This window comes from Gnatocerus cornutus, chromosome 1, assembly GCF_029298725.1.
Source record: "Gnatocerus cornutus isolate USDA-ARS CGAHR chromosome 1, icGnaCorn1.1, whole genome shotgun sequence".
Lineage (NCBI taxonomy): Eukaryota > Metazoa > Arthropoda > Insecta > Coleoptera > Tenebrionidae > Gnatocerus > Gnatocerus cornutus.
In genome coordinates, this window is record NC_142233.1 from 33846857 (window position 1) to 33862842 (window position 15986).

The following is a 15986-nucleotide window of genomic DNA, read 5'->3' on the forward strand; positions in this document are numbered from 1 at the left end:
CTTAAAAACAGTGATTGAAAATCACTCCAAAATGACCTCTTTAAAACAGTTTTTCGTCAATGCCTCGATTATTGATTGAGCAAACTCAACTTATTTGGGCTTATTTTACGCAAAATGTCACGGTAAATCCAAAACCGCAAAAATTTTTAATTTTCGACAACAAATAACTGAGTTATAGTTGTTAATTTTTGGATTGCCGCCAAAAAGCCAAATTTTTGAAGGTTCTAAAGATCGGTGCTCAATATTTCGAAAACTACGACAGATCGAAAAAAAAAACGATTTTCGGCATCGTTTTTCTCGCAATTTTTTAGCTTAGAAGCAATTTTTAGATTTTCACGAAGTCAAAAATTCAATTTTTTTCTTAAAATTCGCGACTAAAATGATATAAAACTTCTGCGGTCAATATCTTGCTTATTTTTGGAGCAAACTTGGGTTATTAAGACTTATTTTACGCAGAATTTTACGTAGATTCCAAAACTGTCTTAATTTATTTCATACGTGAACAAATAACTGAGTTACGGCAGATAGAGATGTGGTTTTTGCGATCGTACCAGTATACTTTATTTTAGCCGTCTTGGCAACTTTTAAAATTGAGTTCGAAAAAGTCTCATTATAGGGACTGAAATGAGTCTGTAAAATAACTATTTTTAGGAACGCATACTAAAAAATATACTTTCAAATGGCATATAAAACTCTACTCTGCCTTCTAACTCCTAACGACATCTAAATATTATTATTATTATTAGGATATGATAGTCTTGGGAAAAGATTAAGGATAATAGCTATTCATTTTCCCGTGAATACGGCGTGCAACGAAAGCTTAATTAATAATTATTATCATAGTGAAGAAATGCTAATTTGAAGAAAACACGTTTCGTTCCGATCCATCTACCACTAAACATATAAAATGACTGTACTAGAGTAGAAACAGTATAATTTATCTTGAGAAACGAGCACCACTGGCAAATTTCCAAAATTCCAGAGTTTAAAAATGACGAATTACCGGAGAGACTGATTTTCCCCATGACGTGATTTTCCGAAACATGCAAGAAAATCGTTAATCCGATAAGCTCCATGGGAGAGCTTTTGAGGTGTTTAGTTGCATACGGGAAAATTTCGATCGTTCTGCGCGAGACAATAGTTAGAATTTACGAGTCTATTTCTATTTTACAATGGTTCATACTTGCTAAATATAATGCGTTTTTACTGACTTGAGCGGAAGTTTAAGTCGTTATGTGGAATGAACAGACCCAGGTGGCAGTTTTAAAACAACTATGTCGCCGGTTTATTTCGCGGTGTGTTATCTGAAGTGTTTCAACTGAAAGTCGACGTAAAATAGGAAATATTTTCATCAAATAGTGAGAGGGACATTTTAGCATTTCTGGCAGCTGAAGCTCGGCCATTAAAAATCGCGTCGCCGTTGTACGTTGTATAATACATCAATATAGCAAAAGCACGCATATGCACATACTAAAAATATTATAACCTCTGCATTTACGGTGGTCATAAATTACACTTTAACGATGCAATGCAGTTGTTTCAAAACATAACAGGCTCTCACTGGCACATTTAATAAAAATTCATTCACACTGTTCGCATAAATTGGCTTATTTGTAAACTATTGCGGAGAACAGTCCCTTTTGTTTGCTGTTCACAAATACACACCAGCTCGAGTTACTGTTTTCTTTCATCGACAGAAATAGGTGGGATAAACGAACCAAAGCTCTCGCATTCTAAAAAGCTCCAAGATAAAGCACAAAGTAAACATAAAATAAATCATGCAGGTACAAGTACCCACAACTTTATTGCTAATGAAGTTCGTGATTTATTCTGGCTCTTACTGGATGCTTTTACCTTCATCAATCTGCCTCCACGCCTCGTCTTGATCTTTGGCATATTTGAGAATAACGTCCACTAATGAAATCATTTTCCATGACAACTGGAACTTATCCTTTAGTCTTTGGCAGAAGTCTAGGAGGATCTCGGCGTCACGACCTGCACAACAAAAACGCAATCAAAATCGGCAACAAACTCTCATCTTCTCAGGAATTAATAAGTGCGCACTTTATCTCCAAAACAAGTACCAAATGTGGTACTTTTGTGCACTGTAATGTATCTATAGAACTGGTCATAAATATTCACACATGGAAACTAATTACAAATTATCCCTCCTAATTTCATCTTAAATTACATGTTTGAGTAAGCACATTTTCGAGGTTCGTTTTTCTTTTTTGTGTAGAACGCATCTACCTCTAAATTCATATCTGCATCATGTAAAAAATCCAGTTTAACGTCTACATCAGATAAGCAAATTGAGCTGTCATTCGATTTCATTTATAATCTAATATGAAGTCAAGGTGAGTTAAAAACGGGAAAGTTAAACTAGATTTTTTTTTCTAATTGTGGCAACCTTGTCGCTAGTTCGTTAGCATTTATCGTTAAAATGTTACATTTGCCAACAACTTTGTTTATATTTAGAAGTTTCACTTTTCGTTTTGTTGCAATGACATTTGGAAATAATTGCGATCATTAATTATTTTGGAAAAAAGCGAATATGTTACTTAAGTCATTTTAGCATTCAGTGGGGAGTCCGAAAGGCTAAAAATAATGTAAATGTTGCATTTAAAATTATTCAGTTGACAGGTGCTTTGGTTAATCAACCGGAAACTAACTGAAATTTGTATTTTCTGCTCGCGATCTTGAATTATCGTATCACTAAACTCTCCAAATTTCCTTTTTGTGGAGACAAAATTAAAGTTTCTATTTAAAATATTAAAAATTCAAGGTTCGTTATAAAAACGAAATTTTCCAAAATTTGTTGTTCCTGCAGATGAACTTTGACATTTGGCCCAGTTAATAAATAGACTTAGAATTTTACTTTCCCCGAATTTCATAGTCACAGAGTTAAAATTTTTAAAAATAAAAGATTTTTAATAAAATATCTAAAATTTTGCTCCATCTAAAAAATTAAAATTTCTAAAATCGGTCTTTGTAGAATTATAGTATTTAGAACAATTAAAGGTCAGATCATAGACAATAATCTTCCCAAATTTCATAGTTGTAGCTTTAAAAGTAACAGAAATACAGAATCGAAATAAAAAAAAGTTGGAAAATATTAGTTGTTCCGAAGAATTTTGAATTTCTAAAATATATCTCCTGTGTTAAAAAAAATCGAAAATTAGCACAATTTATAATCAAGTTCCAGAAGGCAACCTCCCCAAATTTAACGGTCATAACGTTAAGAAAACTGCAGATTTTGAAAAAAAAAACATTCAAAACTTTGGTCCTTCAAAAAAGTAAAAATTTCAAAAATCTACTGTAGAATTTCGAGATTACGCAGAAAAAAATAGTCAGGGCGTAAACAGTAATCCTCCCAAATTTTATAGTTGTAACTTTAAAACTGACAAAATTACAGATTTGAAATAAAAAAAATTGAAAATTTAAGTTTAAAAAAATTGAAAATTTAAGTTTAAAAAAATTGAAAATTTAGGTTCAAAAAAAGTTCAAATTTTTAAAATACATCTCTTCTTTAAAAAAACGGAAATTACCATAGTCACTAACCAAGTCCAAGAAAGTAACCTCTCCAAAATTGTTCGTCATGAGCATGACGTTAAAACTAAGAAAATTACAGATTACAATCAAAATTCTGGTTCCATCAAAAATTAAAAATTTCTAAAATCGGTCTCTTCCACTGTAGAATTTTAAAATTTAGTACAATTAAAGGTCATGTCATAGACAGTAATCTTCCCGAATTTCATTGCTGTAGCTTTGCAAGTAATAAAAGTGCAGGTCCGGAATAAAAAGTTTTTGAAAATTTTAGTTCCCAAGAATGTTTAATTTTTAAAATATACCTGTTCTTTAAAAAAAATCGAAAATGAGCACAGTTAATAGTCAAGGTCCAAAAAGTAACTTTTTCTTAATCATAACGTTAAAACTAAAAAAAGTACAGATTTTGAAAAAAATCAAAATTTTGGTTTCACCCAAAGATAAAAATTTCTAAAATCGGTCTCTTCATTTGTAGAATTTTGAAATTTAGTACAACTAACAGTCAGGTCATGCACAGTAATATTCCCGAGTTTCATAGTTGTAGCTTTAAAAGTAACAGAACTACAGGTTCGGAATAAAAAAAAATAGAAAATTTCGGTTGTTCCGATGAACATTAAATTTCTAAAATATATCTTTGCTGTTAAAAAAATCACGAATTAGCACAGTTTAGAATCAAGTCCAGGAAAAAACCTCCCCAAATTTCTTAATCATAGTGTTAAAACTAAGAAAATTAGGTTTCAAAAAAAAAATCCTAAAAATCAAAATTTTTAAAAATCCTCGTTTTTATGGTAGAATTTTGAGATTTGGTACAATTAATGGTCAAGCCAAAGACAATAACCTCTCCAAATTAACAGAATAACAGATACAGATTAAAAAATATAAAAATTTTGATTGGTTCAAACAATATATTTTTTTAAGTACATGTTCTGTTAAAAAATTTCGAGATTTCGTACAATTACTAAGAACGACCAAAACAATAAGCTTCTTAATTTCTTAATTATAACATTAAAATTAAAGCATTTAATTTTTGATTTCTCCTTCTGTAGTAGAATTGTGAGAATTCGTACAATTCCTGGTCAAGCCAAAGACAATAAAATCGTTCAACAATTTATAACTAAAGAAACACAAAAGAAAAAATAAGCGTGTATGAAATTATAGCTTTATTACACAATTTATGAAAATTACAGTTTTTCCATGACACGATAATCAAACTTACATACATACAGTTTTTTATCACAGCGAGGTAAATTTGTCACAACATTCTTGAAGAAAATAAATTGTTACTAAGCGCCTATTTAAAATTTCTAGAATTGCGATCCTCAATGTATTCCATTACTTATTTATTATCAAACAGAGCCGGAATAACTAATTTTTCATGAGTAATTACGACAGGAAGGTCAGCAGTCAAATACCGCAACAGATAAAGTAAGTGCTTTAAAAAAAGTACTTTTTATAAAAGAAACTTATCTTTATCTTTGCGAGCAATATTATCGTTATTTTAACTCGAGCCGAGCTTAATTGTATATTATTTTCCGAGTGGCTAAAATAAATAGTTTTTCCTGAAAGCCTCGCGGCTTGTAACTACTTGAAAAAGATTAAATGGAGTAATGTGTTTCGTCATCGCGGTCAATATCCGATTTCCTTTTATCTGAATAATGACAAATGCATAAGTTATAGAATGTATGAATGGTATGAATTACAATGTATAACACTCGCACGTGTCGTCTACAAAGTATATACAAAGTACAAGGTTATAGCATAGTTGCTAGAGAAGATAGTATTGATAGCCGTAAAAAAATTCTTATCTGTTCAGACACTTTTAATTTCTGAACTATCAAAGCCACTGTCAAGGTTAATCATGTTGATAATAAGTCAAACATTTAGATAACTGCAATACGCTCATCATTATTAGAATAGATAAAACGGAAAGCAAAATCTGGTCGCACTTCATCCCTCCAGCAATTTTTAATTAAACCCAAGATAACCGCTAATTTCCTTTTAATAGCGCGTTACAAGGACTGATTTATGGCAACGAGTTAATCAACAAAAGAGGAAATGACTTAATGCTGCACATGTTTCTAATATCATGATTTGCAATGCGATTGTTTTCAGAACCATAATGTGCATTAATATGACTATTGTAACAGAGCTGCTAATTGAATCGTGTTGGCTGCTCTACAATGTTGGAGGACGCGGATGCACCTAAAAAGTCGCCCAGAAGTGCAAATCACCGTCGGGTGCATTTTTTGTCGGATTTAGGCCGGGCAGCGAATTTGAATTTTAAATTTCATTCGGACGAAATGAGTTGCAAATTTCAAGGAGAAACAGGTATTGCTCGGCATTTACTGTTTCGCAAGTTCTTACACACTTTACAGCAGTTCATCAATTTTTTCGGAAATTTTCGATTCATCCTGCAAATAAAAAATATGCTGTAATTTTGTTGCATGCAAAAAAAATAAGTTTTTAGCTTGACTTTGAAATTAAATTTCTAAAAATTAACTTGCTCTTGCTATACAGGGTCCGGCAACACTTGTGTCCACCCCCAAAATCGTCTTTAATTTGAAAGTTACAATTTTGAAAATTTGCATACGCCTGTAGTTGACAAAGCTCTACAAACTGACGCAAAAATTTGTTTTTTATCCCGGTTTGGTTGGCCTCGCGAAGCCTAAAAAGTATAATTTTTAGCGATTTTTCAGTTTTTGCGGAAATATTCGCAAATATTCGCAAACCTTCACAATTAACTAAAAATTACATTTTTAAGGCGTCGTGACGCCAAAACTATTAGTGATAAAAAACAAATTTTTGCGTCAGCTTCTAGAGCTTTGTCAACTGTGAGCGTATGCAAATTTTCAAAATTTTATCTTTAAAATTAAAGACGATTTTGGGGGTGGACACAAGTGTTGCCGGACCCTGTATTTAAGTTAATTAAATTAATAAAGTTATTTAAGTTAATAAAGCAGCTCAAAATAGTAACCTTTCCAAATATTGTGGTAGCACTGCGTATAACAAAGTTACAAGATTGCAGAAAAAATTTTGATTTTTTTTTGCTCGACTTGAAAAAAATTTCTAAAAAATGACCTGCGCGTGCTAAAATTTTCCAATTTGGTACAGTTAATAAAGCAGATCAAAGTAGCAACCTTCCCAAATCTCGTTGCTGTAGCACTGCATATAACAAAGTTACAAGAGTTAAAAAAAATGTATACATTTTTTTGCTCGACTTAAAAACAAAAATTTAAAACTTGACTTACTCGAGCTATATTTTTGTAATTCGGCACACTTAATAAAGCAGCTCAAAATAGTAACCTTCCCTTATCTCATTGTAGTAGCACTGCGTATAACAAAGTTACAGGATTGCAGAAAAAATTTTAAAATTTTTTTGCTCGAGTTGATAACAAAAATTTCTAAAAATTGACCTGCTCGAGCTATAGTTTTCTAATTTGACACAGTTAATAAGACAGATCAAAATAGTAACCTTCTTAAATCTGGTTGTTGTGCAAGTGCGTATACCAAAACTACAGCATATAAGAAAAAAATTTGAAATTTTTTAGCTCGACTTGGAAAGAAAACTTTCTAAAAATTGACTTGCTCGTGCTATATTTTTGTAATTCGGCACAGTTAATGAAGCAGTTCAAAATAGTAACCTCCCCAAATCTCATTGTAGTAGCACTGCGTATAACAAAGTTACAGCAAATAAGAAAAATTTCTGAATTTCTTTAGCTTGCAATTCACCGTCGGATGCATTTTTTGCCAGATTTAGGCCAGGCAGTGAATTTTAAATTTGATCCGGACGAAATGAGTTGCAAATTTCAAGGAGAAACGGGTATTGCTCGGCATTTACTGTTTCGCGAGTTCTTACAGCAGTTAATCGAATTTTTTAGAAATTTTCAGTTCATCCTCCAAAGAAAAAGTCCTCCAGAGATTTGACTGCTGCGGCGTTAAAGTTACCGGAAATATAGCCCTTGTAACTTGTGCTATTTCTGTCTGTAATTATAAAAACTAGAACCAATTTTTCCGCCAATTCCACTTTTTCCAATCCAGCCGACTTTCCACTTTTTCCACCATCGGGGCAATTACAACTAGAATGTTATATTATAAAATGTAAAAAATTACAAACTTGCTTGATTGCACTCATAACTGCGCTCATTGAAGTTTTGACATCGGACTATGCATTATCGTTACATAAAGTGGTCATTTTAGCACACAATGACCAGGAAAAGGTGGAATTAAGTCGTTGTTTAACAAGGCTGTTGTTTTAATTGATGATCAATAGAATAAAATAATTATAAGTGAGTATAAATACGTCGCGGAAAGTTTATGCAGCAAACTCGAAGTTTACGAGTTGAAAGTTTTTCAAATGAAACAGCTGCAGACTTACCTCGTAAGATTTAGAGTGCTCTTGTGACTCGTAAGTTCTTCAAAAACGTTTGGGACAAACGCTCCAGTTGTCACGTCAAAAATATTAAATTTAAAATGTTGAGAAGAGTTACTTTAAACGTTTAGCAATAAGAAAACAAACTAAGTACTACAATTACTTAAGTCCACAAAAACTGATCTTCTTGTTGAGTTCTTGTGCAATAATACTCTTGAAGACAAATAATTTAGTTAGACTAATAATACAACAAAGTGACGTCGCCGCTGGGATCTAAATTAACACGTTGCATTTAAACTGTACATTGACAGACTTGAAGGGTGGGTTTCCGTTGATTCTCCTTTCTTGGTTCTTGTTATCTATAGTGGTAAGAAAAAAAGAAGACATGCATTATTTATGAAGCGAAAAAATTTGAAAATACAACACCCAAAATTGCAAAACTGAATCAAAATAAAAATGAATAATTTTGGGTGAAAGTTAATTTTTTAATCATCCATACTGACGCGTTGAGTTTCGAAGTTCCACTCCGTCGTACATGTTGAGGTTGTGCATTCTTGAGTATTCATTCACAGCACGCTTTCCTAAACGAGTTGTCATTAATTGGGTTAGCATTTATTATCTGTGTATTTACAATTGATGGTGACCCGAAGAGCGAGCGGTCAATCGCTTCTCGGTTTACATTGCTTATCAGGAAATTGCAAGGAACTGGCATAATGGTGACACTCACCTTCATCGATCCGCCTGGAAGCTTCCTCAAGGTCGGCTCTGGCATCCTTCAGTATGGCGTACATCAACGGCATCATTTCCCAAGGATATTTGAACCGTTCGAGGAGTTTTTGGCAATCTTCCAGAAGGTCGGAACTTTGCGCTGGAAAAAAATTAAACCTGTAATTCCGGTCGTTTCAACAATGGGAGGTTACTAGCTTTGACACAGTTAGTCGGTGTGCCAAATCTCAAAATTGTAGAATAAAAAACGGCTTTTTTTTAATTATTGTGTTAAAACCAACGATAATTTTGAATTTTGGATTAAAGACTGTAACTTTGGTAGTTTTGACGCTATGATGACGAAATTTGGAAATGTTATTGTCTTGAACCTGCATATTGATTCGCCTAAATCCCAAAGTTGTACAACAAAAAAGAAAAAAATTGTATTTTTTTTTTATTTTTTAAATAACCGACGTAAAAACAAAAATTTCTAAAAATTGACCTGCTCGTGCTATTATTTTTTAATTTGACACAGTTAATAATGCAGACCAAAATAGTAACCTGCCAAAATCTCATTATAGCACCGCATATAACAAGATTACAGTAAATACAAGAAAATTCTGACATTTTTAGCTCGACCAGAAAACAAAAATTTCTAAAACTTGACTTAATCAAGCTATATTTTTGTAATTCGGCACAGTTAATGTATCAGATCAAAGTAGTCCCAAATCTCGTTGTTGTAGCACTGCGTATAACCAAGTTACAAGAACTAAGAGAAAATTTTGCAATTGCTTTGCTCGACTTGAAAACCAAAACCTCTAAAAATTGACTTGCTCATGTTATATTTTTGTACTTCGGCACGGTTAATAAATTATATCAAAACAGTAACCTTTCCAAATCTCGTTGTTATAGCACTGCATATTATAACAAAGTTACAGGATCTAAGAGAACATTTTGAAATTTTTGGCTCGACTTGAAAATAAAAATTTCTAAAAATTGACTTGCTCGCGCTATATTATTGTAATTCGGCACAGTTAATAAAGCAGATCAAAATAGTAACCTCTACAAATCTCATTGTTGCAGCACTGCATACATATACTAAAATTACAGCATTTACAAAAAATTTTTTAAATTTCTTAGCCCGATTTGAAAATAAAAATTTCTGAAAATTGACTTGCTACTGCTACATTTTTTTCATTTTGGCACAGTTAATAAAGCAGATTAAAGTAGTAACCTCCAAAAATCTCATTCCTGCAACACTGCGTATAACAAAGTTATAGGTTTTAAGAGAAAATTTTGAAATTGTTTGGCTCGACTTGAAAATAAAAATTTCTAAAAATTGACTTGCTCGGGCTATATTATTGTAATTCGGCACAGTTAATAAAGCAAATCAAAATAATAATCTCTCCAAATCTCATTGTTGTAGCACTGCATATATTAAAATTACAGCATTTACAAGAAAATTTTGAAATTTTTTAGCTCGACTTGAAAATGAAAATTTCTGAAAATTGACTTGCTAGTGCTACATTTTTTTCATTTTGGCACAGTTAATAAAGCAGATTAAAGTAGTAACCTCCAAAAATCTCATTCCTGCAACACTGCGTATAACAAAGTTATAGGTTTTAAGAGAAAATTTTGAAATTGTTTGGCTCGACTTGAAAATAAAAATTTCTAAAAATTGACTTGCTCGCGCTATATTATTGTAATTCGGCGCAGTTAATAAAGCAGATCAAAATAATAATCTCTCCAAATCTCATTGTTGTAGCACTGCATATACTAAAATTACAGCATTTACAAGAAAATTTTGAAATTTTTTAGTTCGACTTGAAAATAAAAATTTCTGAAAATTGACTTGCTAGTGTTTTTTTTTTTTATTTTCGCACAGTTAATAAAGCAGATTAAAGGAGTAACCTCCAAAAATCTCATTCCTGCAACACTGCGTATAACAAAGTTATAGGTTTTAAGAGAAAATTTTGAAATTGTTTGGCTCGACTTGAAAATAAAAATTTTTAAAAAGGGACTTGTTCGGGCTATATTATTGTAATTCGGCACAGTTAATAAAGCAGATCAAAATAATAATCTCTCCAAATCTCATTGTTGTAGCACTGCATATAACAAAATTACTGGATTTAAAAGAAATTTTTTAAAATTTTTAGCTCGACTCAAAAACAAATATTTCTAAAAATTGACTTGCTCAAGCTATAATTTCTTAATTTGGCACAGTTGATAAAGCAGATCAAAATAGCAACCTCCCTAAATTTCATTGTTGAAGCACTGCATGTAACAAAATTTTAGCATTTACAAGAAAAATTTGAAATTTTTTAGCCCGACTTGAAAACAAAAAATTCTTAAAATTGACATACTCGAGCTATAATTTTTTTAGCCCGACTTGAAAACAAAAAATTCTTAAAATTGACATACTCGAGCTATAATTTTTTTATTTAGCACACTTAATAAAGCAGAACGAAATAGTAACTTCCCCAAATCTCATTGTTGTAGCACTGCACTACGTATAACAGTTAAAAAATTTAAAAAAAAAAATGAAATTTTTTGGCTCAACTTGAAAAAAATTTCGATTAAAGCCTGTAATTCTCTCAGTTTTCACTAATGAAATTTAGACTCCTTTTAGTTTGTTTTCGAATGGCATTAAATTATAAAATGTTAGTGCAAATGGCAAAATTTTAGAATTTTTAATTTTTACAAGTCGTAATTTAAAAAAAATAAATTATGGAACTTTCGGTATTGTTCACTTTATAGCATTGAACTTTAGAAAGGTTATTGGTCTTGACATGATTATTCGGTCGGTGTAACAAATTGCAAAATTATACAGTAGAGTCAACAAAATGTAAAAATTTGCAATTTTAAAAGAACCCTTAGCTTCTCCGATAAATTTGATTTGACCTGTAATTCCGATAATTGTAATGCTAAAATAATAAAATTTTTGGAGGCTATTAGCTATTATGTGGTATTAACTGTACCAAATCTCAAAATGATACAACAGAAGAGGCAAATCTTAGAAATTTTCATTTTAACACGTACCAGGAGTTACAAAAAAAAATGCTATGAAATTTGAGAAAGTTATTGTTTTGAATTTAGCTATTACCAGTGACAAATCCAATTTTTTTGTAAAAGAAAACTTTTTTTTTTAATTTCTACAACTTGGATAACCAAAAATTTTCAGCTTTTGTGTACCTAAGTACCTGTAATTCCGGCAGTTTATAGCTTTCCATACAAAATTTTTAGAGATCACTTCATTAGGCCTGTTTAGAAACTGTTCCAAATCTCGAAATTGTAGTGTCCGAATAACAATTTTAGAAATTTTAATTTTTGGGAGAACCAAGAAATTTACCAGCTCCAGGTCCGATCATCTTAAAGATAAAGCAATACAATTTTAAGGAAATTACTCCTCCTGGTCCGCCTCTCAATTGAGCCAAAATTCAAAATTACAGAGTACACGTGTACATATTAGCATCCCAGATAATAAACTCCTTTTTTGGATACGCTGTTCGCTTTTTAGAATTGCGCCTTAAAATTTGTACCGCTTCCGGAATTTTCCCGACGAAAAAATCCAAAACTTTTAAAACTGTAATCTTTTTCCACAAGGGCTATTAAATTAAAATCAACTTGTAAACAGGTCTGCAAATTGCTAAATACCAATCACGCCGCGCTTCGAAATTCGCTACCCAATTACTACAAAACGAAGGCAATTCCCACATTAAACTAATTAATTTTCAAACTCCCACCGTTTTACAATACCGCCAGGATATTTATAAACCTATTAAACACTTTTTAGATTGTTGACTTAAAGGTACCCAAGTCGTCATTTATCGTTGTAGAACTGGTTCTAGACACATGTAAGTCATTATAACGACACCTGTTCTCGAGCACCTGAACAAATTTCCAATCAAAAGATACACCACTTTTTTTATTTCGTTAAATTAAACTGCGGCGATATCTGAATGAGCGAACACGATACTCAAAGATAAAGAGTCTGGAGATTTACTAATTCAAGGAGTTCGACCCACGACTTTCTTTCGACAGTATTAAGAAATAATTGCGGGGACAAAAACCGCTTTTTATGGTCCACAAAATTGCTATTATTACGAGAGTAATTGCATATTTTACACAATGTTAAATTAAACGGTGAATTTGTGGCGTTGTTTGGGTGTGATTTTAATCGCGGATGCAACTGTCGACAATTTTCGAAATCCATTTAGCGAAATCCAAGGAAATTGGCAGTGAAAGAAACGCTGGCCGGAGATCAAAGAGAAATCCCGGCTACGGTCCTGCGTCCCGTAATGCAACACGAACGTAAACATTCGTGCCGAATTCCAATACACCACAAAAATAGCCAAACAATTACCTTCCATTATCAAGTTGGAAACTCGAAACAAATCGCTCTTTGGTTCTTCGAATCGTTAAACACCACAAGCCACCATAATTACAGAAACCATTAAGAAAGCCAAGCATTTAAATAATAGAAGGCATAATTAAGCAAAGTCGAATTGAGTCCGCAGTGGGCAGGTAGAAGGAAATATTTTTTCAACGGAACCCACTTTCAATAATGCGTGTATCCAATGAGAATGTCAGACTGATATTCGCCCCACCTTTAACTGCTATCTAAAATTCTATTGGTTATAGTCGACGGTATGAAACACGCGTCCAACAGATACAAGAAAGTGATTAATTGTTGTTTGCCTTAAATCTCCGGAAACCGAGGCGGTAACAACACTTTCGGTTGGAAAGAGGGGAAAATACGACTGTTGTTTGGATTAACCAATGTTGGGACGAGGCCATTCGAGGCTTCGCCCACTATTTAACAGTTAACAATGTCTCTAGTTAACACACAAAGTTAATAAAAAGAATTTGTTGTCTTCAATTTTACGACTCGGGCGTAATTGAAGAAAATCTGCATTATCGATTTTACACCTACGTACGCCAATGTCCGTTAGATGGACGCGACGGGGAGGACAAAAATGAAAATTATAAGGAAACGCGCGTGGGATTTTGCGAAACTGCCAATTAACGAGAGGAACTTATTGATTAGAATATACTCAAAGTAATTGATTATGAAGTGTTTATCGAGAAAAAAAAAAGAATATGAAGAATTGGTGATACACTCGGTACGAAAATTTGATGACCTCAACTCAATTTTATCGATAAAACTCTCCAACAGACGCATTCAATTATCTTTAAAAATAACTAGAAAAAGAGGAACATGAACCGACGACAGACAACATTAGAACCAAATGGTAAAAAGAAACGCTTAATGGGCTTCTGGAAGAGCTGAAACTCCCGGAAATTACAATAATTACAGGAAAAAGACGAAGCGAATTTTGTTACGCTTCTCTCTGCAGATTATACAATAACTCGACAAAAAAGCGATTCTATTAACCACAAATACCCGCAGATTAATGAAGAACTGGTAGCTAAAGATAAATGAGACCAACATTGATAGATTGTTTTAGATTTATAACGAAACCAATGGAATATCTGTGGAGTGTCTATCAGCAAACTTTACGGAGATAAAATTAGTTTAGCTTGTTTTTAATAAACGCAGTAGTGCCAACAGAAAGTGGGTGCTGATAATTATTGTCATTTCTTAATATCTGTCAATTTGACGTTTGAGCATCGAAATTAAACGCGCATAACAAAGTTACGGCATTTCAGAGAAAATTTGGAATATTTTTTAGCTTAACTTGAAAATAAAAATTTCTAAAAATTGATTTGCTCGAGCTACATTCTTGTAATTGGCCAGAGTTAATAACGTAGATCAAAATACCAACCTCCCCAAATCTCATTGTTGTAGCACTGCGTATAACGAAGTTACAGGATTTAAGAAAAAAAGTTGAAATTGTTTTGCTCGACTTAAAAATAAAAATTTCTAACAATTGACTTGCTCGAGCTAAATTTTTGTAATTCGGCACACTTAATACAGCAGATCAAAATAGTAACCTTTCCAAATCTCAGTGTTGTAGCACTGCATATTACAAAGTTAAAGGATTTAAGAGAAAAATTTGAAATAGTTTGGCTCAACTTGAAAATAAAAATTTCTAAAAATTCATTTGCTCGTGCTATGTTTTTGTACTTCGGCACATGTAAAAAAGCACCTCAAGATAGTAACTTCCCCAAATCTCATTGTTGTGGCACTACTTATAACAAAGTTACAGTAAATCAGAAAAATTTTTGAAATTTTTTAGCTCGACTTAAAAACAAGAATTTCTAAAAATTGACTTCCTTATGCTAAATTTTTGTAATTTGGCACGTGTAATAAAGCACCTCAAGATAGTAACCTCCCCAAATCTTATTGTGGTATCACAACGTATAACAAAGTTACAGTAAATCAGAAAATTTTTTGAAATTTTTTAGCTCGACTTAAAAACAAGAATTTCTAAAAATTGACTTCCTTATGCTAAATTTTTGTAATTTGGCACGTGTAATAAAGCACCTCAAGGCAGTAACCTCCCCAAATCTCATTGTTGTAGCACAACGTATAACAAACTTACAAGATTTTAAAGATATTTTTTAGATTTAAGATAAATGGGACCAACATTGATAGATGTTTCAAATTTATAACAGATCGAATGAAATATCTGAAAGTCTATCAGCAAACTTCTCGGAGATAAAAATGATTTCAACTTCTTTTCAATAAACGCAGTGGTGCCAACAGAAACAATAAATACGGAGCTGGACAATCACCTAAAAACTGCAATTCGTCATTTGAATTGTTTATCTAGTTGGCTGTTATCTGTGAACGTGTGTCTTGATATCTGTCAATTATTTGACATTTGAGCGTTGAGTTCAGACGCACGTTCGTCAATCAAACTACCATCAAACTTGGTCATAAAACTGCACTTTTTGGTGACTTTCCATTCTAGCACGATTTGTGGTGTCAGAATGAAAATCAATAAAATCGAAAATTGAAGAAAAGTGAGAACCTGAAGAATGTAAAAAACGGTTCAAACGAGACTTCTGCGTCACAAATTGCATCCTAACGAGGAGTTGGCCTGGTAGGCGCGTTTGAAAAACGGCCAAGAATCCCTACAGGATGATACAAAGAATGGGCGGTCTTTCACAAGGGTCGCTGACGAGAACGCCCCGTCCATCTGGGCACATTGTAATTACCAATTTACTTTTTAATGTAATCTAAAATTTACAGAGAACAAATCTGTGCTATTCTCGTGAATGTTGTTGCATGTAGTCTTTCAATTTATTATATTTTTTTTAATTAGTTTTAGGCCACTCCGTAAGTTTATAAATCAACCTCATGAATATGCTACCGTTTTTTTTCATCATTTGTTGTAATTTATTAAAATCATAATTTTCCCAAGACGTACATGCACAATTTGTAATTACAAAAATCATC

General features: G+C 32.4%; 1 protein-coding gene across 3 annotated transcripts in view; it reads right to left on the bottom strand.

Moving 5' to 3' along the window:
• The window catches only part of dsx (transcription factor doublesex), a 69543-nt gene that overhangs the window by 23079 nt on the left and 30478 nt on the right, over positions 1-15986 (bottom strand). The window contains exons 2-5 of one of the 3 annotated variants that reach the window (XR_015771708.1): positions 8643-8783; positions 8419-8496; positions 7922-8274; positions 1855-1995 (exon numbers count right to left, since the gene is read on the bottom strand). Coding sequence is in view for 1 of the 3 variants with exons in the window: in XM_088049995.1 (XP_087906121.1) it covers positions 1855-1995; positions 8643-8783 (282 nt within the window). In the remaining 2 variants the exon portion in view is untranslated. Of the gene's footprint in view, positions 1-1854; positions 1996-7921; positions 8275-8418; positions 8497-8642; positions 8784-15986 lie in introns of those variants that run through there. The other 2 variants (XR_015771709.1, XM_088049995.1) reach the window with 2 other exon arrangements.